The 22,964-nt window shown below is 38.6% G+C and overlaps 1 protein-coding gene across 2 annotated transcripts in view; it reads left to right on the top strand.

Annotated features, from left to right (window-relative positions):
- Window positions 1–22,964, top strand: part of PHIP (pleckstrin homology domain interacting protein) — a 103,335-nt gene that overhangs the window by 20,784 nt on the left and 59,587 nt on the right. Inside the window, exons 4-11 of one of the 2 annotated variants that reach the window (XM_035320635.1) lie at window positions 3,699–3,920; window positions 4,569–4,669; window positions 9,798–9,868; window positions 10,671–10,771; window positions 10,869–10,909; window positions 12,008–12,106; window positions 14,096–14,249; window positions 15,156–15,290. In XM_035320635.1, coding sequence (XP_035176526.1) covers window positions 3,699–3,920; window positions 4,569–4,669; window positions 9,798–9,868; window positions 10,671–10,771; window positions 10,869–10,909; window positions 12,008–12,106; window positions 14,096–14,249; window positions 15,156–15,290 — 924 coding nt within the window. Of the gene's footprint in view, window positions 1–3,698; window positions 3,921–4,568; window positions 4,670–8,374; window positions 8,528–9,797; window positions 9,869–10,670; window positions 10,772–10,868; window positions 10,910–12,007; window positions 12,107–14,095; window positions 14,250–15,155; window positions 15,291–22,964 lie in introns of those variants that run through there. The other variant, XM_035320636.1, reaches the window with a different exon arrangement.

Below are 22,964 nucleotides of genomic sequence, written 5' to 3' on the forward strand. Positions count from 1 at the left end.
GCAGTGGCAGCTCCCTCCTCGCCAACCCCCCTAGTTTTATTGCTGAGCAGGACACCTCCTGGTGTGGGCCATCCCTTTGGCCAGCCTGGGCCAGCTGCCCTGGCTGTGTCCCCTCCCAGCTCCTGGTGCACCCCCAGCCCCCTCGCTGGCAGGGCAGCACGAGGAGCAGGAAGGGCCTTGACTTGAGTGCAAGCACTGCTCTGCCACAACTAAAACATCAGTGAGTTATCAGCATTATTTTTCTCCTAAATCCAAAACATGTTATCATGCCAGCTACTAGGAAGGAAATTAACTCTATGTCAGCTGAAACCAGAAGAGCAGCAAGAAGGGCTTCTTCAAGTGTATCAGCAGCAAAAAGAAGAACAGGGAAAATGTGGGCTTGCTAATGAAAGGGGCAGGAGACCTGGTGACAGAGGATGTGGAAAAAGCTGAGATGCATGATACATTCTTTGTCTCAGTGTTAACTGGCAAGAATTGTCTTCAGGAATCCCAGGTCCTTGAGACCAGATGGAGAGTCTGGTGAAAGGAAAAGAGGGTCAGGCTAGGGACCGTTTAAACAAACCGGCCATACAAAGATCCATGGGACCTGATGGGAGACACTGGTAAGTGCAGAGGGCACTGGCCAATGTTGTTGTGAGGCCGCTTTCAGTTAAGTTTGAAAGGTCACGATGACTGGGAGAAGGTATTGAGGACTGGTAGAGAGCTAATGTCTTCTGTCTTCAAGAAGGTGGATCCAGGGCACTCCAGACCATTCAGTCTCATCTCAGTCCCTGAGAAAGTCACAAAGCAAATCCTATTGGAAGTCATTTCTAAACATACTAACAAAGTGATCAGCGTAAAGAACCTGTGAAGGGGGAGTCATTCCTGACCAACTTGGTAGGCTACTGTGACTTATTTGGTGGCTGAAGGACAGTAGTGTGGACATTGCTTGTCCTGACTTAAGCAAGGCTTTCAGCACTCTCGTGACATCCTTACTGACAAACAGATGAAGTGCAGGCTTGGTAAGTTGACAGTGAGATTGACTGAAAATGGCCTGAACTGCTTGGTGTGAAGGGTCATTATCAGTGACATGAAGTCTGGCTGGAGACCAGTCACCGGTGCTGCACCTGAGGGTTTGGTTCTGAGGCCAGTATTGCTTAATGTCATCCTTAATGATGTGGTGGGAAAAAGCACAACTTCAGAAACACTGTAGAGCAGAACAAGAGTGGTTGCCAGTGCATGTGGGCTCTACTGCCATTCAGAGGGACCTCACGTGCTGGAGAAAAAGACTCGCAGGAACTTCACGAAGTTTCACCAAGGGTAATGCCAAGTGCTGCCCCTGGGGAGGAATAACCCCGTGCACCAATAGATGCTGGGGCCTGATGAGCTGGAAAGCAGCATTGCTGGAAAGGTCCTGGGAGTGCTGAGGGAGAAAAAATTGGATATAGGCCAGCAATGTGCCCTTGAGGGCACTCAGCCTGGATGATGTCTGGACTGTTTAGTCTGGTTCTGGGTTCTGCAGCACAAGAAGGACATGGACGTCCTGGATAGAGTCCAGGGAAGGGCTGGGAGGATGGTGGAGGCATTGGAGCATCTGACATTCAAGGAGAAGCTGAGACAATTGTGATTTCTTAGCCTTGTGAAGAGAAGGTTTGCAGGGATCGTATCAGCATGTGTGAATATGTCATGTGAGAGTCTTCATCTCTCTCATCTTTCTCAAAAAGAAAATTAGAGGGTTGTGACAGGACAAGAGACAATTGGCACAAACTAGGTTTATACCAAAAATGAGTAGGGCAGAGGTATGGGAAAATTTGTCCTGCCAACGTCTCTGCATTCACGGGTGCACCTGCTGAAGAGCTGGGAGGAAAGAAATGTCACTCCCATAAGAAAGTCATGCCCATCTGAGGAAAAGTAAGAGGCATGGAAAGTGGTAAATCAAAATTAACAGTCCAGAAATCAAATGTGCATTTAATTTTTAAGTTACCTTGATTTCACATGTCTGGAGTTCCTTGCAAAGCATTCTGCAGGATAAAAATGTCACTAAAGGTCCAAAGTAACCTTTTTGCACGTTTTGGAGAAAAAAGACCCTCTCAGTATGCCTAAATAACAATCAGCTTTCTTTTTACTCTTTCAAACTGTGACTGTTGTATCCCTGTGTGTAAAGAGATACGTTGTCTTGTCTAAATTGATGTAAACAACGTAGGAAGAGAGAAACTATTGTGAATAACTCTTGAGTCAGAAATAATTTCTTGCTCACTAAACAAAAAGGAACCCTGAGGAAGTCGTCTGGTTTGCTGGCCACAGGTACAAGTGCAAATGGATGTGTAATTCTTAGGTAACTGCAAGGATGCTGTTCCCTGCCTTCTCCCAGGTGATACCTTGCATCTAAACTAACATAATGAGTAAAACTTAGCTACCTTTTCAAGTAGACAACCGCAGCATTTTTAATAAATATGTTAAGCAAACGAGGGGAGATCGTCCATTCCTCAACATCAACATAATGTAAACAGATGTCTGGGTATCTATTAAAAAAAATAAAACCTTGTATGTGTTCCAATAACTAATAGCTGCAGGATGTATCCGGGTTCCTTTTCAAAGTGTTTTCTGCAGTTCTTGCCTTGCTCTTTGGTGGAACGGTTCTACTTCATACCTAAGCGTTTGTGTTGGTGAGCAATTCCCACATGAGGTTTTGCTGTGCTAGGACTGGGCTGTCCAGAAAAGTAGCTAAATTGAGCTGCAGCAGCGTGGGCTTTTCATAGTTATGTATATGTAGGCTAAGGAGTCTATGAAATAAGACGTGTATCATTTATGGCCTTACAAAAGCAGTAATTTTGAAAAGCAGCAGCTGTAGTTTCTAAATATTCGTTGAGACTTTTGGTTGCAGACACGTTCACCAGATGCCTGCCTGTCTTTTCAAGATGTGGCTATTATTCTCTGTGCTTTGGATCCCTTTCTTAGAAATGCGGACAGCAGTATTGCCCTGCCTTCCCACTTCTTCAAAAAACAAACAAAAAACAAAAAACAAACCAACAAGCAGACTAGATAAGCTTGCACGGATGCACTGTAGGTAGACGGAAGAGGAAAAAAACAGGTGAAATTTTATGACAGTGTTGTCATGTGGTAACTTGCTGCAGCATCTGTGCGTGTCCATGAGTAGATTGGTGCTCTGGGTGCTAAACCCAACGCTCATATTGGTATTTGTTCTGAACCTGAGCAAATAAACAAAACCTATACAGGAATGGCTGCCTTCAAAGCTCACAGGCAGTTTGAATCAGTAATTCTGGAAGTGTGTCACTCTGTTCAGTCAGTGTCTGTGAAATGGGTATAATGCTAAATGAAAAACGCGGTAGCAATTCATAATTCGTTTCCATGTTTAATATGCACTTGCATTCAGTGTATTGCAACTGTTTTCTTCTTCAGTTTGTGCTGGAGTTTTGAAAAGCAGTGTCATGTCTTGCTGAGGAGGTTAAATCACCTTGCTATAAGATCTGTGGTTTGTGTTACGAATGCATGATTTGTATCTACTGTTGAGAATTAATGTAATATAGTGTTGTGTTTTGACTGCGGAGTGGAAAGCTATTGAAAAGCAGTTAGAATACAGCAAAAGAAGGAAAAAAAAATCCTGTGTGCTTCTAGTCGTGTTGTTCAGTTCTTTGTGAACTGTAACATCGAAACAACGAATGGTATGATTGAAATGATTTATTTCTGCTTACTTCTAGGGATCAGATGATTGCCTTGTAAAAATCTGGGCAACAGATGATGGGAGGTTGCTGGCTACCCTGAGAGGGCATGCAGCTGAAATATCTGATATGGCAGTGAACTACGAAAACACCATGATAGCTGCTGGGAGCTGTGACAAAATGATCAGAGTTTGGTGCCTTCGAACTTGTGCACCCTTAGCAGTTCTGCAGGGCCACAGCGCATCTATAACGTCATTGCAGGTAGGTTTTTGCTTTGCAAAGTCACCTAAGCAATAACACGCACCATTTGTCTGAAAAAGAAACCACTTGAGAATGTTCAATACAATGAAAATGTGTATTTGGCAACTATGCTGTGAAGGGAGAAGGAATTTTCATGGTACGCACTGCAAAATGGCAGGTTTATTGTCACAATATCTGACCCTTGAAAAATGCCAGGCATAACGCTTGTTCGAAATAAAAATTGCATGATGCATGGGGACAGTTCTGTTGTGAAATACGATTTCTTTGCAGACCATGATTCTGACTTACAGGTACGCTAACTAAAACTAAAGTCAGTGTTGAACATGGTTTGCTTTGTTTCTGTTTCGAGTTGCATGCTATTGTACAGTTTGGATTGTGGGGAGGGAGAACCCAAAGTGCTTTGGCAAGTAACCCAGAAAGGTTGTTCTGAAGATAGAAAGTCATTCCGAGAAGCATTGTGTTATTGTGCTATTTATTGCACTTTATTGTGTCTGTTTCTTCAGTATGGTTTGATACTTTTCTCTTTATTTTATTTTATTTTATTTATGTTTTGTTTAAATGAGAAGCCAATGACTTGAGGAACTTCTTAGCATGTCTGGGACGGATTAACAGACCTTTTATTTTTTCTTCCCCCATTTCCCCTCCTAGTTCTCTCCACTATGCAGTGGCTCAAAGCGATACTTATCTTCAACCGGGGCAGATGGAACAATATGCTTTTGGCTGTGGGATGCTGGCACCCTTAAAATAAAGTTAGTTGCTATTTTATTTCTTGTTATTACTTTGTAATCAAGAATGACCTACTAACCTTGGAGAAAAACCTTGTCACTGGTTGGTCTGCTGTCTGCAATTGTTGGATATGATCTATTGCTGTGGGTAGCTGTAACTTGCTTATTTTTTAAGGACTAAGTTAATAACATAAGCAACCATTGAGGATTTTTGTTCAGGGAAACAAATCAATATATACCCATTCTTTTCTGTAATTATTAACAAGGTAAAAAAAAAAAAATCAGTGACATTTTTGTAACATGATGTCAAAGTTGGCTTTTTTTTTGTTTTATTCTCATCTCTCAATCTCACATGAAATGAAAATGGTGTTGACAAATTGCGCTATAAGATGATTGCAATTGATACTTGAAAATCCAAATTTTCGTGGGAGAAGGTAATATCGTAGCAAAAATTAGGACAGGATTATTTTTGGTTTGTTCTTTTCTCATCTCTGAAACCTTTCTTAGTTGCGCTTTACTGTTGCATGGTAGGAAGGAGTACTCGTGGGCAGTTGTGTATCAGTGGATGAAGTTGAGTCTGAAGTTTCTGTTTTCAAAGTATAAGATATGAAAAATGTTGCCAGGACCCTCAAATGGAGTTAGCTTTTTATTAAAGATAACTTCTTCAATGGCTTTCAAGTGGTTTTTGCTCCTTCTTAATTGTGAAGCATCTGGAACCTAAAATTGGAAAGAGATGTTTTAATAGTCATTGATAATTCACTTTTGAGGAGGAGATCTCTTCCCTTTTCCTAATGAGAGAGCGGTGGAATTAATGAGGCTTAAATGGGTTATGCTACATGAGCTGGGAGATGAATAGTTGGATGAATCATGGAGTTGGATGGAATTTGTCTTGAGGTAAAAGTTAGGAAGTGAGAAAGCTGGTATCAGTTGTTGTAGAGGATTCTCAGCTATTTCCTATCCATGGTGATATGTAAATGTAGAATGCAAAATCTAAGTGAGATGCACTAACAAATATTAAGAGAAGAAAGTGTTTTTTTTCAGTAATGCTTTCACATGTAAATAGTCGCAGTGCAGTGGCACAGAGAAAACAGATGAGTTCAGGTGTCTCTTGCAGAATGGAAAGGAAGAAGCCTGGTACCCCAAGCCGTGCCAGTGACTGATGTTGTGTAATGACAGAGTGCAGAGTAAGCTTTGAGACTGGAGTTTGTACCATCCTCAACTTCTGTTCTGGAGGTATTTTATATGTTGAGTTTAAGACAGAGGGACCTTACATCTCTTCAGTCTGGAAGAAGAGTGCATGAAGATGAGACCTGTATAGTTACGAGTGTCTTGAGGAGGTTGTACAATGACCAGTTGCTTGTTGGCTCTTACTGTGCTAGAGGGTATCAAGCCAATTCCCAATCAGGAGGAGGTGGTTCTTACCAAAACATGCAGCTAAGCCGTGAAACTCCTTGCCACAGAATGTTATGCACACTGAAAACTTGTATGAAGATACTGAAAGGTATCACTGTATAATTTTTCTGCTCTTACGCATTCAGTTTTGGCTATACTTGGAAGCAGGATACTGCTCTTAGATCTTTGTTCTAGTTTAGTAGAGCTGTTACTTATTTGAAGTAATCAATGCTTTCTCATCAAAGCCAAAACATATGGTAAGTCTAAATAAGAAACAGGCATGTCTTTTGGAACGGAAACGTAATTGTATGTCACTTAGGATATTGAATTAGTTGAACACTCAGAAAAGTCTTAATGGAGCTCTTCTTAAGCTTGTTAGTTACAGGAAGTTTTACTTAATTTGCTAAACTGTAACCTTCTCTAACTGTGATTCCCCACTCCAGTAAATCCTATTAAGTGATACTGTGAAACTAAGAATCCAACGTAATTTTCCACAAGGTGGTCACGTTGTATGGGCACAGGGTCTCAGTAATGAGCGTGGATTGGCATGGTTTTAAGTGAGGTGATCCCTCTTCCTTACACCTCTAGATCTGGATCTGCTTCCAGAACTGTGGAAAAGGGGCAGATTCCTTCCACGTTCACTCAGTGATGTGCTGGGGAAAATGAGTGGTAGCAGTATAAGAGCATCAAATGAAAAAGAGATTCCTGTCAATCTTATTCATAAGACCCCTTGCAAGTTTTTGTTATTTTCCTTTTTTTTATAGTGTCATATCCCAGTTCTATTTTCCTTTTTTTTTTTTCTTTCCCCTCTGCAAATGTTTATTTGTTTCACTCTCAGTTTGCAGAAAACCTTGTGTTTATATTTGCCAGCAGATCTGTTGCAGTATTAATAGTATCTCTGAAATTAGAGGCTTCCCGTGCTGGTCTCCCAGTTTTTGGATAACCTCATTAATTGAGGCCTGTTAAGTATTTGTTTTACACATATGGCCCAGATGGGAGTTGCTTGGCTCAGTTTTGATAAACTGCAGAAGGAGACATTACAGTAGATTTTGTGCCATAGGGGGAAACACAGGCATGGTGAGGCTGACCACAGAATTCTCAATGTTTTTCAGAAGAGAGGGATCAACTCTGTTGCAATGCTTCTGTGACTAGTGTTTGCATCTTCTTCACTAGCATAGAGCCTCCTGTGTGCTCCTGTGTTTTCAGTGAAGAGCTTTCTGACCAGGCAGTTACCACGTATGCCCAAAAGCTGCAACATTCCAGTCAGGTTAATTTGGTTTCTAAACAGAGGAACTGTTGTTAAAATCAACCTTGGGTCATCAGGAACTGATGGATAATTTGCCTCAGGTTTGAAGGAGAATTTTTACAACCGGTCACTGTGCAAAAGTTAAATCAGTTGCACTAAAAGTATTTCCATATGTATTTCTGCTGAGAAAGATGCTGAGTTTTCTTGTTATTCTTCTGCCACCTATTTGAATCACAAGTTTCCAGTGTTAGTCTGTTGTTGGCAGACCACGCAAACAAGGCTGCAGAGCTGTCTCGCAGATTTGGATAGAGGAACAACCTAAATTCCTTTTAGCTGCTCTTAATTTTCTTCCCATAATTTTAAAAAGAAAGAAAAAATGGAAGAAAACATGTGCTAATGATTTTGACATTCCTCTTTTGGACAAGAGGACATTGATTCCTCAGTTGTTAGTGGTAGCATACTTCACATCTGCTTTCTTATGCAGAAGGTACTTCACCATAAAGGGGTTGCTCGTGCATTAGGATTCAGGTGTGCCGGACCATGTTCGTTGGCTTTTAAGCCAAGACTCGAGTCAGAGGCCTTGCCTCGCACTTCTGTTTTTCCTGGAGAAGTCTTACTTAAGCCCCTGCATGTCCAGAGTGAGGTTAGTCTGTAGGGTTTGGGTTATGCAGCCGTTCCTGCACTAGGACAGCATTTTGAAGGTGAACTTGTTTCCATGGGTGAGTGTTTCCCTTAGCTGAGGCACACAGTGCAAATTGCTTTTTGTCTGTGGTAGTGCAGGCTCTGGTCTGACTGTAGCCTCTCATCTTGGGAGGAAAATGGTTTACCAGGGCCTTCCTGGACCTCTCTGTGTAATGTCTGTGAAAGTGTCTTAATATGTTCCAGCCACTTACACAACTGGATTGAGAATGCTTGTTAAAGCAAAACGATTAACTTGGTTTCTGTATGTTTCAGGAAATTATCCTACCTTCCTTACTTCCCCAAGTTACTGATTGTCCAGCTTATCTTGTAAAGATCATGGTCTGTTGTAGTGTAAAAGAATGCCATAATCTTGTCTCCTAATGGCTTTAAATAACACACATTAGAGAGACGTAAGTTGGAGAATTTAACATGATTATCCAAACTAGAACATAAGTGCATGCTTGCTCTGTTTTGCAGCTGTCCTAACTCCAAAGGCAGAGTTCACAAACCACAGTGGAAGAAAACAGCAGCCTATTTATCTATTTACACTTGCTCCGTATTATGTAAGCTGCATATCGAATCATCTGATAGTTCTTTTTAAGTTAGTATCTCAGTTAAGAAGGGTTTGAACTGTTTTGTGTAATAGATCTGTGTTGTTTAGTGTATCTTGTAACATCCCCTGCCAAAAGTCTTTGCAAGGAGCTATCTTAAAAGTCCTGAAGGAAGATTCACATAAATAGCCTATACTGAACGGACAATTCAGAGAAAGATTTCTTTACTGCTATTCCCAGCGTGTTTATTACGTTGTTTTATATACAGGCACCAGTAAGGTGTAATGCTTACTACTTCTTTGAGATAGAAATAGCTGATAGGTGGAGAAAGGTCTCTTACTCATCTGCCTTCAGCTGAAAAAGAAATAAGCCATTTTGCTTCTAAAGGAGAAAATTTTGGATGTCATGAATATGCATTCTTTTATGTTAAAACAGATCTTTAGTGATGACACTTGTGGGTGTAATGCTGCTGTTCTCTAGTAAGTTTATTCTTTGAGGACTAAAGATTGCAGATGGTATACTATGCAAGACCACCTACTGAGCTGGGGTTGCTGCAGTAGGTGAGCAGAACTGAAGTAATGATTGAAGCACCAGATCTTTGTTTTGTTTTTTTTACACACACTCTCTTAAAGTGCCAAGTCATGAAGCTTGAGTTCTGCTTCCACATCAGGTACTGAAATGCCTAAATGGAAGCACAGTGCATAAAGAAAATTTCCTTTAAAACTTCCTGCCATAGTCCTAATTTTCTGTGGGGGCTATTGGAAACCCACAAACAATACATGCTTTCTGAAGAAATGGGTGTATTCTAATGCTGTGAAATACTTTAAATTTATTTAAATTTCTTTTGTATCCTTTTCTACAAAGAGCACCAACCTCAGTTTCTCTCCTGTAGTAAAATCTGCTGTGTATTGCAGGAGAAAACCAGAGCTCTGATACACTCAGTGGTTTAAAATAACTTCCTGGGTGTCTGGCCCTGCTGTCTTCTCTTCTGCGTTACAGGTGACTTAAAGGAAAGTGTTCTGTATAGCAATATTTGAGGAGAGAGGGACATGGGATTTAAATTCCCATACAGCTCTCTTTTATACATAGATTGTTTGGTCTGTCTGTATGTCTTAGTTTCCTAAAGATCAGATCACGAAGCATAGTCGCAGTAAATTGTTTGTAGATGGGCAGCCATCTGTTCTGTCATATTTAATTTTGTCCTTCTGTGCTTTATTTCTAACGTACTGACTTGTTTTTTGAAACTGTATTAGGAAATTATTTAACTATTTCTTTATTTTAGTCCAAGGCCAACAAAATTTACGGAACGCCCTCGGCCTGGAGTCCAAATGATCTGCTCTTCTTTCAGTGCTGGTAAAAGACTTTTATATATATATGTATGTGACTTTGTCTCGATGTAAGAAGTCATTTAGAGAGTAAAATGAATTATAATGCAGTTACTGTAGCATATTTCATGTTAAAAAGATGGAATTGAGTTAAAATGGTTATTGAAAAAAACCACCAACTATTAATGATTAATATTCAGAATCTGTGCATTAACTCTTGGTGATACGGAAATTCTTGGAAACAATTGAACATGAAGTGTTGAAAGTAAGTCTCTTGTGTCTACAGTTCCTCTAAATTGTGACATTTTTCCTCAGAGTGATTCTGAAAGTTAGCTTTATCTGACATAGGAATATAGAGGTTTTATTAAGAAGTTGCTGATTACCAGGTTCTCACACTCTGAATTTCATTCATGCTTAGAGTTGACAGTTGGTAAAGAACGCAACATAAACAATTAGATACAGTACCAAAATGACAGAAAAGTATTTTCAGAAAGTACTGGGGCTCTGTTTCCATTCAATTTTGTTAAAGACTGAGCCACTAGGAGCTTAGTCACAAACAAATTACTTCAGTTAGCTAATTTTTCAGGTACATCTCTGGATGCACATTTGTCCAACAACAAATGTGAGCTAATTCAACTCCAGTTAAACTTTGAGTTTCTCAACCTTGTTGTTTTTACTTAAAGGTCAGTTACAGACACAAATGAAATGAGATACAGCTGTAAATTTAAGGGAATAACTTTAAATATTTAATGTTACAGATATTTGAAAGCACTATAATAACGTTAGATTGCCCGTTTTTCTTACGACTTATCTGTGTTTGCTTTTCTCAGGTGGAATGTTTTTGGCCACTGGGAGTACAGATCACATCATTAGGGTTTATTTCTTTGGATCAGGTCAGCCAGAGAAGATATCAGAGTTGGAGTTTCATACTGTAAATACTTTATTAAATTACATATGTATTTGATTAAAAGAATGATTTGGATAATTTAGAATCGCTTTTGATTTTTTTATTTTTATTTTTTATGTAGGACAAAGTTGACAGCATTCAGTTCTCTAATAGCAGTAGCAGGTAAGCAAACAATTTATTCATACCTTTTTTTTTGACCTTGCGGAGATTTGTAAATACCAGTTTCTAAAAAATTGCTTTCTGTTTTGAGGTTCATGCAATAAAGTTATCTATAATCATTGGATACTCACTAGCTTGTTTCAAATAATACTCCGTCAGTTTTACCATTGTCTTCATTGCAATAATGATTAAAGTATTTTGAGTTTGCCAAAATTGAGGAGTATAGAAATACTTTAACTTTTTTATTAAATGTGTATATGTATTCATAAGTAAAATAACTATACGTTTAGATATATTTAAATGTTTAAACCTCTTTTCAGTTAAATGACTGCTAGATAAAGAGAAAACTATTAAACAAAATGTTACAATGTTTTGTTTAGCCTTTTTAATACTTCTCTGAAGTTTTAGATGTTGGATGTGAAGGATGCTAAAGAAAATAGTTCTATTTATTATGAAATTTCTGACATTTTATTTAAATGATGCTCTAACATACACTTTTACTGCAATACAGTTAGTTGCAAACCAGGCTTCATCCAGCTATTTCTCCTCCTTCTGACCCTGCACTCCAAAAAAAAGGGGAAGAAAAAGGTCAGGGAGAAGCTCAAGCTTGTTTGCAGCTATTCAGAGACCCTTGTTACACAGCTAATGAGGAATAGATTTTGTTTGTTTTAAATCCAGTCTCTACTTCAGCTTGCAGCTCTCCTCTCACTTCAGTAATTTTTGCATCTTATATCTCGTTAGTAGCTTTACGTGGAGTGATAGGGGCAGGCTTTTAGAATGCTCATTGGGCTGCCGTGTCCCCATGGCAGAGCACTGTGATAACTAAGCAAGATGCACCACGGATCAAAATAAAATTAGTTTGGAAGGGGCTCATATTAGGGAAGCAGATTTCACTTTTTTGCAGACTGTTACGTTTTTACTGGTACATGAAGTGTTTTTTCACCTCAAGCCAGTAGTACAGCATTCTGACATTGATTGCACTCCTTTTACTTCAGCTTACTTTTTAGAATTCTGAATTCTATAGTTTCTACCCCTTTTTACAAGGGTCTTTTCTGTACAGACCTGCCGTTGATCTCAGTGTAACTTCTTCTCTTTTGTTAGATTTGTGAGTGGAAGCCGTGATGGAACAGCACGAATCTGGCAATTTAAACGGAGGGAGTGGAAAAGCATTTTGTTGGATATGGCTACTCGCCCAGCAGGGTAAGTAATATAGAATGTTCTGCTATCAGACAGATACTTGAAGTCCATTAATATTGTTTGCTGACTTATTTTCATAAAAACTTAAATGATTATGGATTAAATCTACAATATGCTTATCTAGCTCTTGAAGTCCAATGAAAGCAAATATTTGACTATATATTCAGCTTTGGAAACTAGTTTGTCCAGATAGTAGGTCCGCTAGTTCTTTGGCTCAATTAAAGGAGTAAAAGATATACAAACTACATTAAAGGTCAAATTTATGCTTTTTACGTAGGTATTTGAAAACGAAGAAAACCAGATCAGATCTGTTCTTGAGATTTCCTGCATTCTGGTATTATTTAAAAGTTATTGTGGAATCTGTGTACCCAGAAAAGGAGCTTTGGGTTCTTTCATATCACATGCCAGAGCAAATAAGTCACTTGCTATGTAATGGGTTCTCAATAATCTGAGAATTTGCAAGGCTTTGTGTAGGTATAGGAAACTTAGATACACCAGACCAAATAATGAAAAAGGCTTGAAGATGGAGAAAAACTTGGTAGGGATTGTGGTTTAGACTTTTTTATTTTGGCATGGAGGAAATGTTTTCCAACAGATGGTCATTAGAAAGATTTATAACGGTTTAATGGGTAAACCTTTTCCCTTCACTAATCATGTTGAGTAGTTTAAAGAAGGATATTTAATTAAAAAAAAAAAAAGACATGAGGAGTAATCCTGTGAAAAGGCATCTGAAAGATCAAGAGAGGCATGGAAGAGACGACTAAATAAGCTATATACTTTAGTTGGAAGTTTGGATCAGAAAGTATTGTGTTCTAAGCAAGTGCAATAAAATATGAATATAAAGCTGTTGGATGACAATCTATAGTGCATTGGCACCCTGAAAACAAAGACTGAGCTACTTTTTCTTGAAAATATGGCCTGTAAAAAATCATCGTTTTAACTGATCCTGGAGAAAAAGAAATAGGTTCTTTTTAAATTGTGGTCACAAGTGATGAACTTCTTTGAGAAACTGAACTGCTTGTTTCAGTTAAGCACCTGTAGCTGAATTATTTTTTGTCCCTTTGGATAACTGTGTAAGGGACAGTTCCATAGTTGATCTTTTCTTCATAAATACTATTTATCAAAGAAAATGAAATTGGTGCACTTAAAGAAAAGAAAGAATTCAGCCTCCTGGGTGATCTAGAAAGTAATCTGTCTACAACTATATGTTGTACTTCTGAGCTGAACAGTATATATGGATATATCATATATTACAGTGCATACATATGGAAGATCCTTCGTTGTCCACTTTGTTGGTGATCCTGTTATTGTTAGACTTGGTTGATGTTTTCACAGAAGAAAGAATAAAAGAGATTTCAAGGGCAATACATTTTTAAAACACATGGCCAACAAAAGTAATTTGGGGGTATTCCAATTGATTATGTTACAGGTAGCTGGTGTTTCATTTTTATAGGGATAAAAATAAAATACAGGCAAGACTAAGCATAATTATTACTGATAGTAAAATGGTATAAGGGTAATGATATAGTACTGAATGTGGCCTGAGAATTTTAATTCATGTAGAAGTATGAGAATACTTCTTTCTGTACTTACAACTGCTTAATACAGGTATTCTACGGGCCAAATTACTGTTCACTGATTAACAAGGTTGGATTTCTGTTCTTCACATAAGACAACAGATACTATGGATTTTAATCTTAATTGGGTTAGATTATGTATCAGAGAGCATTATCTTGGAAAAAAACAGATCAACATAGTCTTTGAAATATTGAGAGGACTCTATAGTCATTGTTTAAAAATCTGTAATGCTTTTCTGATTGTATATGTTAGAAAATTGGAAAATGCCTTTCATTCCTCCAGGTTCTTGAAGAAATAATGCTGTTTTTTGTAATAATAAAGTAAAATACAGAAGTATTATCAGTTGTTACGGACATAAAAATGTTTTTAGCAAGCTAGAATTGCTTTGAAGCTCTTTTTGCTCTTTTGTTTTAGACAAAATCCACAAGGAGTTGAAGACAAAATCACAAAACTGAAAGTGACCATGGTGGCATGGGACCGCCATGACAACTCTGTTATAACTGCAGTCAATAACATGACACTGAAAGTCTGGAATTCTTTCACTGGCCAACTCATTCATATTCTCATGGTAAGGTGCTCCACCTTCATTTATCAATCCAGAGTGCAGAATTTATATATAGGTCATCAAAATTCTTCCTTAAGCATTTTTTCTACCTGAAAGCAGCCTTAATTAATGTATTTAGATAATTGAAATGTAATTGAGGTATTTCTCAGCTGCTTCCTAGAAAATAAAGCTTTGAAGTACAAATCACCATTATTGTTTGAGATGTCTGAAACTAATTTTGGACTTTTTTTCTTTCCTAAAATGCTGTCTTGGAAGGAGAGAAGGAAACAGTTGTTACTTTTGACTCTCTTAGTGTGACAAATATTTGAAATACAGTTAATGGATAAAGTTGCCCTGTTTAAAGACAGACCCATGTTACTGCAACCTCATCATTTTATGGGTACTGAAAAGCAGTCTTTTAGAGAGAATGAATCAAACATTAGTTTTTACTAATGTCTCATACTTTTTTTTTGGTTGTAAAAATAGTTAGCTAGTTAGCTGTAGGTAACGAGGAATGGAAATATTTCAAGTAAAGCTTAAAATTAGTGTTAATTCTGGAGATGTAGTTCTCTTACTTTTAGTTATACTTAATTCTTTCATGGCTCTAAATTAAATTTCTAACTGCTACCATGCCTAAACAAATAGAAATCTGCCCAGCATTAAGATCAAAAACATCAAATGAAATGATGAAAGCTGTGGGACAAACTTGTTATGAAGTTGTCATACTTAACATACTTATTATGAAGCTAAAATTGCAACTGGATAGAGAAGAATATAATACAGATTGAAAAAAATATATAGTCTAAGTGGTTGTTATGTGCTGGACACTTTCACGTGGGAACATTGCAGTTGTCAGAGTTATCATTTTGAATTCCTGCGTAAGTATTTGAGATAATTCTCTTGTTCTTCTTGCTGTATCCTTAATTTCAGGGCCATGAAGATGAAGTGTTTGTACTTGAACCTCATCCGTTTGATCCAAGAGTTCTCTTCTCTGCTGGACATGATGGAAATGTCATAGTTTGGGATTTGGCAAGAGGGGTCAAAATCCGGTCTTACTTCAACATGGTAATTATTGTGCTTTATGCAGATATGCCAAGGCAACCTTTCTAAACTTTTTGCTTTTAGTACTTTCTAATGTAGGCCATCTTGAAGCATGCATTTGTAATATAGGGCAAGGTCCTGCATCCAGTGAAGTCAAGAGAAATTCCTATTCAGTTTAATGGGGCAAATACCAAATCTGTAAAATGTAAAAAGTCGCTTCTTTGTCTATTTCATAGTCATCTTTCTATATGCTTCATCCATGTGAAGTTGGAGTGCTAGGTTACATTGTCAGAGATCATGCATAAGAGCCAGGGTGACAGAGACCCTCCTTTAGTGCTCTGTTTCCTGCCTGGGAAACCAAGATGAAAACCGGTTTATTTTTTGCATTACTAATTCTTAATCTGGCTAAAGCTCTTCAGGAGTCACCTGATCTCATACAATGTTGTTGTATGCTGCCTTGGCCCTGACTGAATACTGTCAGCCTTTCTGTGTAGAGTTCCTCCACATGCAAGTTTCAAATTTGGTCTGTTCTGCACTAAACTAGTTCTTCTGGAAGATGGATGAGACAGGTATTTCCTTCTGTTTCTTGATATTAAGTAGGTCTTTGTACGTATCTTTTAATTCAAAAAGGTAATTATGTGTTTGCAATTCAGACTTTGCCTACTGAAGAAAATTTCAAAAGTCGTTGTAGAATATGGAGAGTCATTGAGAATGCTGAGAGTAGGCAAATGAACTTCAGGCAGCTCTCAGCTGTAGTGGAATAGTGGTCTTGGAAACCAGCATAAAGATCATCTGAAGACACCTGCCATAGTTACACTGACCAAACAAAAAACATAAAAGCAGACACTTAGCACAAGGCAGGAGGGCCACTCTGAACCCAGAGAAATTTTTGAGATGTTCACTATATAGGACAGTTCATAAGGAAGAAATTTTGCTAAGCTTTATGGGAAAGAGCAGCCTAGACTCCTACAGCAATGCCCTAGGTTCAGTATTGCTCCTTCTGCATTGTTTTCTGCAACTGAACTTATGAAAGGATCCCATTCAATCAGCTTGCAGTTAAGAGTACAGATCTTTGTTCCTCAGTGCTATTCCCTGTTACCAGTTGAGGTGTGTGTGCTCACTGCACAGTTATGTTGCCTTTCCATTACTGCTTGTAGTGGATGTGTGATAGTCTTCATGGAGTTTAGTCAGAGGAGGCTGAGTCCATCTTCTGTTTGTAAGGCAAGTCCATTCAAGAGATGTCAGAATCTAAATTACAGGTACCTGAGACTTTAGGCAACACCCTGAAAAACGGAAGTACTTGTTTCAAGGGTGCTAAGAGGCACAAACACCAAAAAAGAGTAAAAATTACATTTGAAGATCTTGGGAATTGTAGAGAAATGTGTAGATAATCAGAAGCTCCCAGCAGCTAATAGTGTGCGCTTCATGCTAGAAATGAATGTGAGAAGTCTGCCTGCTGAGTGAGGTGAGGGGAGTTTTAAATCTGGCCATCAATTTGGCTCAAATGAATGAATAAGAACTATGAGCCAGATATCCAGGAGAGGCATCTCTCTACAGTGTGTGCATATTTCACCAGTCTTCTGTGGTTGATGCTTCACTTCAAAGGACATGGATGGAAGTTGGAGGGGTTTTAGACAACTGCGGGGAAGATGCTTCTGGAGCATGAGGCTCCATATTGCATAGTTACTTCTGCAGAGCTGCAGGTGTTAAGAGTCTGCTTTACTAAGTGAGCACTTAAGCAGAGCTTCCAGTCTTTTCCCAATGTCCTAACTGGCATATCAACTGGAAACATCATTAGATTAGCTGCTATTAAATGATTTTGATAACTGCTGTAACTTCCATTGACTTGTTCAGTTTGTCATCTCATACTCCTGAAAAATAGAGTATTTGGGGGATGGGAAAGTTTTTACAGATTGGGTTTTCTTGGATCAGGTGGGGAATGTCATCTGGAAGAACCAAACCTGGTAGTTGAATGACAGGAGAGACCTGATTTAGCATTCAAGAACCTCTCATATTTGCCTGACAAAACAGTGTCTGTACTACAGAACGAGTACTGAATGATTTTGTTGTAACAAAAGTTCCATGCAGACCTTGGAGGTGTTGATTGAATTAGAAAAAAAATGATTGTTAGCTTAGTGATAATCAGTCCAGACAGGTATTCCTATCCTAGATGGAGAGCTGGTGCATCTAAAGCGTTGTGGCAAATCCCTAAAGTAGAGTTGGGTATTTTTAAGTTCTCCCCAGTTTGAATTCTTCACTGTCAGCATCAAAATCAAAATCTGAGTCATGTGAGTTCTGTCTCACTTAAAATTAAAACTCAACTCATCTGTTTGAAACTTAATTCCTTTTATCCGGTCAATGAATGTGAAATTGCAAAGCCTTAGTAGCCTAATAAATTTCTCATTCTGTATTGAACTTAGATGAGGGAATCAAAGTTTTTATGCCTTGATGTGTTACAGGTAGGTGCCACTAGGAGACTGAGTGGTAGTGGTCCTGTAGAACATTCTCTCTGAGGGTTTTGCTTTCAGTTTTTTTGTTTGTTTGTTTGTTTTGTTTTGTTATTTAAACTTAAGATTTGCTGTTAAATAAATAAGCACAGTTATGGTTGAACTTGAAACTCCTTTGGTCTCTTTGCCAGATTTTGGTCTTTATAATTAATAGTAAATTCAGTCTCATAAGTGACTGACACGTGGGTTTACTCAGTAAGTATGCATGTAATTTAAATGTTCGACATTTTCACTTGTCGCTTTCACTGTGGTGATAGAATTTATATAGGTCTTTCTTTTATAACTTGGTGTCGTAGTTCATGGGCATTCAGGTCAGGCTTAATGACTTGAATCAGCTAGACTGAAGAAAGATGTTCCCTACCCCAAAGAGTGAAATTAGCCATAGGGATATCAAAATCAAGAGGTCTATAAAGCTTTTTAGACAATTTTTGAGGCGTAGCAAGTAAGTTCTAGGAGGGCTGTAAATGGCACATGCAAATACAGGTGTTTATTGTTATTTGTAGCCTGTAAAATATACTTGCTGTTTTTGACTTAATACAGCTGCTAATGTAAAATGTGTTCTTTGTGTGTTTTTGTCACTCATTTTTCGGAGGAATTGCTGGGGTTGTGGCTTTGGTGTTATAATACCAGGGCAGTTTCACTGGTTGTAGTTCCCATGTACAGGAAGCATTGAGCAGGCTTACTAAGAAACCTAGGATAATAAACCTTAAGTGGTTTCTACAGCCAACTTTTAGGGCTTACATGTTTCATGAAACCAGTGGTTTTGTTACAGAAGGACAAGACAGGCCTAGTAAATGTTAATGCTGTGGCTCATTACCCAGGGCCTAGATTCACTGAAGGACTTAACTGTTTTAGCACCTCAGCTCTTGTGGAGTGAGGTTCTTAATCCCCACAGCTAAATGCAATATTCCTCCACATCCTCGCTTGCCTGAGCAGTATGGTAGATTTGGATGTCTTAGTGGACAATGTAGGAAAAATACACCAGGTGATGAGCTGTCTAGCAAGAGCTATTTGGTGGCAGAGTATGTGGAGAGGTATTTGAAATGCTACTTTGTATTCAAAGCCGCTGTGTGGTGTCTGGATCCCTGGTGTGGTAAGGCATCTTCCCAAGAGTGGAGGAAATGCCTTGCTCTCCTGAAATGAGGGCACAGGAATGGTGGCAGTTGTACTTGGCTTTTTTTAGTTAAGTTGTTCAGCTGGGAAATAAAAGACATAAATTCTGTTGTCTGCTCAGGTGGCAAGGTACAGTTCAACACCTGCCACTTACCCAGCAGGTGCCTCAGCAATATATTTCTACACTGGACTATTTCCCTGACTTACTTCTGAAGTTGTGCTGCAGTGGAGAGGCATGAATCTTGAATCTGCAGCGTGTCAGTTCAGGCACTTCTGCCAAGCTCGTGTTCCTGCATCTAGAAATCCTGTTCTAGGTAAATTGAAGCCTTTGGATTCAAGCTTTGGACGCGCTTGAATTTGCAGGATTAGTTATGGCTCTGTTAGGCCATAAATAAAAGCTGTTCAGCACTCAGTTGTCATAATACCTGTTTTCTTGCAGGTGTTCTCAAAAAGTTAAATTGGACTTAATAACTGTTGGTTTATTAGGAATGCCAGGGTTGTCACTCAGATGGCGTCTGTTGCAGCTTGGCCTCACACTCATCATTCCTGTAGGCCTTAAGCTGAAGTTTCTCAGCTCTGAGAATGTTTGAGGGGAAGAGAAAACAACACAGGGACTTGAGACTCTTCCAGGTGAGAAAGGAGGAGCCTAATTACACCAAGTAGATGCAAAAGTTTTGGGGTTGGCGATTGATTTTTTGTGGGTGTTGCAATTGGACATAAGTACTGGTGTTCTTTGAGTCTGACCCCAAATAGCTTTATGGTGTTACAGTACTGCCCTGACTTCTGTGGCCTCCCTTACAGACTTGCCTTTAAGGAAAAGTGACAAGGCCAAGATCTGCTGGTTCAGGCTGCTTGCAGGAGGTATTCTGTATGGAGCCGTAGAGAGTAGGTTTCACACGCAGTAACACTAATGTTCTTGTCCCATGAACAGGCTGCCCTGAAGAAATATGTTTTTTAAAAAATCTTTCCTGAAAGTTTTCAGGATATGTATTGAAAGGCCTGTAATTTTTGTGTTTTTATTTTTATTTTTTATAATTTGGTTTACAGCATAGCTTAATGAACAGTTGTAGGAACATATGGTGACTGCCGTTACTTGCAAGTATGCTGTTGAAAGTATGGTGACTGTAGTGCAGTATCAGGAATGAGAGACTAGGGAAGGACAGGGATTTTTATAAGCCTTGGTACTGTAGAGCATATGATTTTTTGTAGTGCACCTTCAAATGTAATTGCTTTGCTTGAATCTGATACCAGATTAAATCAGATATGGTAAGTAGGCATTGCAATTATTGTAAGCTTGTATATTAGTTGATAAAGTCTTGCTGACTAACCTTTATGGTGTTTTTTTTTTTTAAAAAACAACAACAACAACAACAACAACAACAACACACGTTGGATAAAGTAGAAATAAATCAGGTAGGAATACAGATGCCTATAAACAAAAAATGGTTCAGCTGATACCCAAACAGAACTAGCCAGCCCAAAGATCTTACATGACTAGGTGTCACGTTTCTGTCTTGCTGGATTGGCTGCCATGGCAAGTTAATCGTTGAAAAGTAAGGCTTTGCTAAAGCCATTAGTAGGCTTCCTTACATCTCACATTATTCGTATGCATCAGGGGCTTCCTGTATGCCTGAAAGCCTGTTAAGGTCAGTCTTCTGCTTGGAATTCTTCAAGTTTTCCTCCTAATGCTTGTGAAGACTTCATATGGGCCAATTCTTGCTGTTACCTTAGCTTTAAGACAGTCTTTCTGAGCGCTGCTGTGGATTACAGTGCTTTTCGCAACACGTTCTGGGTGGATAGTGTTTCTGGAAGCCTCTTTGAATTCACTGCAAAGGTGGCCTTAGTGCTTTCATCATATTCTGAAGAATGCTTTGAAATACTGATACAGAAAGAATGTTTTCAGTCTTGTATTATATTGACAGATGCGAATACTTCAAAATCCTCCTACCTTTGTGGTTTTATCCAACTTGTTGAAAGGCTAAGCCACCTTAGCCTTTGACACTTAGAGGTCACACTGTCTATGTCCAGCTGTTACAAATTTGCTGATGAGTCTTTTTTTCTAAATGCAAAAGCGTATGTCATCAGAGCACACAGAATGCCGGGAGCATTCAGAAATGCACTACAACCTGAGCTCTGTAAACTAGTGATTTGAAGCAACCTTCTGATTCTTTTTGAGGAGGAAGAGGAAAAAATCCTCACAGAACTGGTTCTCCACCTCCTGTACCTTTAGTTGCTATTTCAAAAGAGGCTGTCTGTCACATTCGTGAACGAAAAATTTTAATCTCCCCAAGAAACATGGTTGTTGTGTGTCACTGAGTAAATGTTGCTTCTCCTGGAAACCAGATTGGTACTTAAATAGTGGATGATTTGTTACGGCACTGTCTGCTATTGCTTGAATGGGTGTTAGTCACTCTTAGGCCCTTTGTCCTGCTTGATAGAAAGCAGCAGAAGTAACTTCAAAGTCGCCTGGAGGCTGACCTGCCTCTTGCATCAGTGCTGGAGAAAGTATAGGGTATGCTTGCGGTTCTTTGCCACTTTTGAAAAACTCTGGTCCTAAGCATAAAAAACACTTTTTTATTGAGACCCAGTTTGACAACAATATATTCGATAGCTGTAGTTGCTTAAAGGAGGATGAGGCTTCTTAGGTTTTCATCTGTTCTGGGGAAAAATAAGTTGTCATTTTCAGCTTGGCATATTTTCAGCTAAATTTCTGTACCAGAATCTTAGCTGCTTTCATTCCTTCTAGGTACTTTTCTGTAGGAAGTTCATGATGAATAATCCCAAACTTTCATGTAAAATGTTACCTGTGTTTTATGTAAACAACGATTGTATCCAGAAGTAGGAATTTTATCACTTGCATATGTTCTTTTCAGTATGTTTATTAATTAGCAACAGATTATGAAACTTAGACTTTAAATATAAACACATTTTTTAAACAAAGTAAGGACTTAGACTTTTTCGTGTTTACCAAGTGTTAAAAAGCTTATTCAAAGGTTTGGCTAGTGTGGTGAGTGTGGTTTCTTCCAAATGTATTAAAAGCAATGCATTAAAACAAGTACAGTGTTAAGATGAATTGAAAAGTGTCAATTTGCTAACAAGTTTAAGTTTTTGCAGCTGCAGTTACAATGCCAATTTACTATTATGTGATTTTTGTCCTACTCATCTAAAATGTCAGCCCAGAAGCAATTTGCTTGAGATTTTAGGCCAAAGTCTGGATTTAACTGCATAAACATAAAAATTTTATTTCCTCTACTGTTTTTATTTTTTAATTGACAGCTAAAAGAAAAGTGGGGACAAAACTTTCATCCTTGGGGTTCAGAGATTAAAGGATAGAACCTTACTACTAGAACCTTACGTAAATAGTTGAGAACCCTTTCAGGAAAATAAATTACTCTGACTTTGCATTATATTGCCACATCAAAGCTAAAATATAAACTTTCCCCTTAACAGGTACATTAGTGGGGAACAGCAACTCTCAGGTTCCTGGTATGGAAAAATGTTACAGAATACTTAGATATATATACACCATTGCTGAACACACATGGCATACAAGCATTAATGTGCTTCTATCTCTGGAGGTAAAGAACTTGTAGGTTGGTCTTACACTTACGTACTCAGTTGGAGATTTGGAAGTTATTGCAGAAGTTGATTATTCTCATCACTCCTCCACCAAAGAAAGCGGGGGGGGGGGGGGCTTGTAGTGGTGTAAAACCACTAATGAAACTGTGAACTTAGTAACTATTGAATTATTTGGGTTATGACTTGCAAAGCATTGAGTATCTTACACTGTCTTACCAAGCCGACCAGAAGCTTGGTCTGGCTTCTCTAGCCTCTTTTGATGAGACAGTATCTGTTCTCTGCAATTGAGAAATATATTTTAAAAAAAATGCAGATCTGTATTTGTGAGAAAGCAAGACAAGTGGTTTTTAGCATGACAAAGACCTGTTCCTTAGCCTGACCAACTTAGACATTCTTCACCACAAATTAAAGTGGAAATAGTCTGAAAAGGGAGAAAATACAAATGTCTGTTTATATATTCTTCAGCCAAATGTCTTCAGCCAAAAAAATGCCTTTCTCA

This window comes from Oxyura jamaicensis, chromosome 3 (assembly GCF_011077185.1).
Source record: "Oxyura jamaicensis isolate SHBP4307 breed ruddy duck chromosome 3, BPBGC_Ojam_1.0, whole genome shotgun sequence".
Taxonomy (NCBI): domain Eukaryota; kingdom Metazoa; phylum Chordata; class Aves; order Anseriformes; family Anatidae; genus Oxyura; species Oxyura jamaicensis.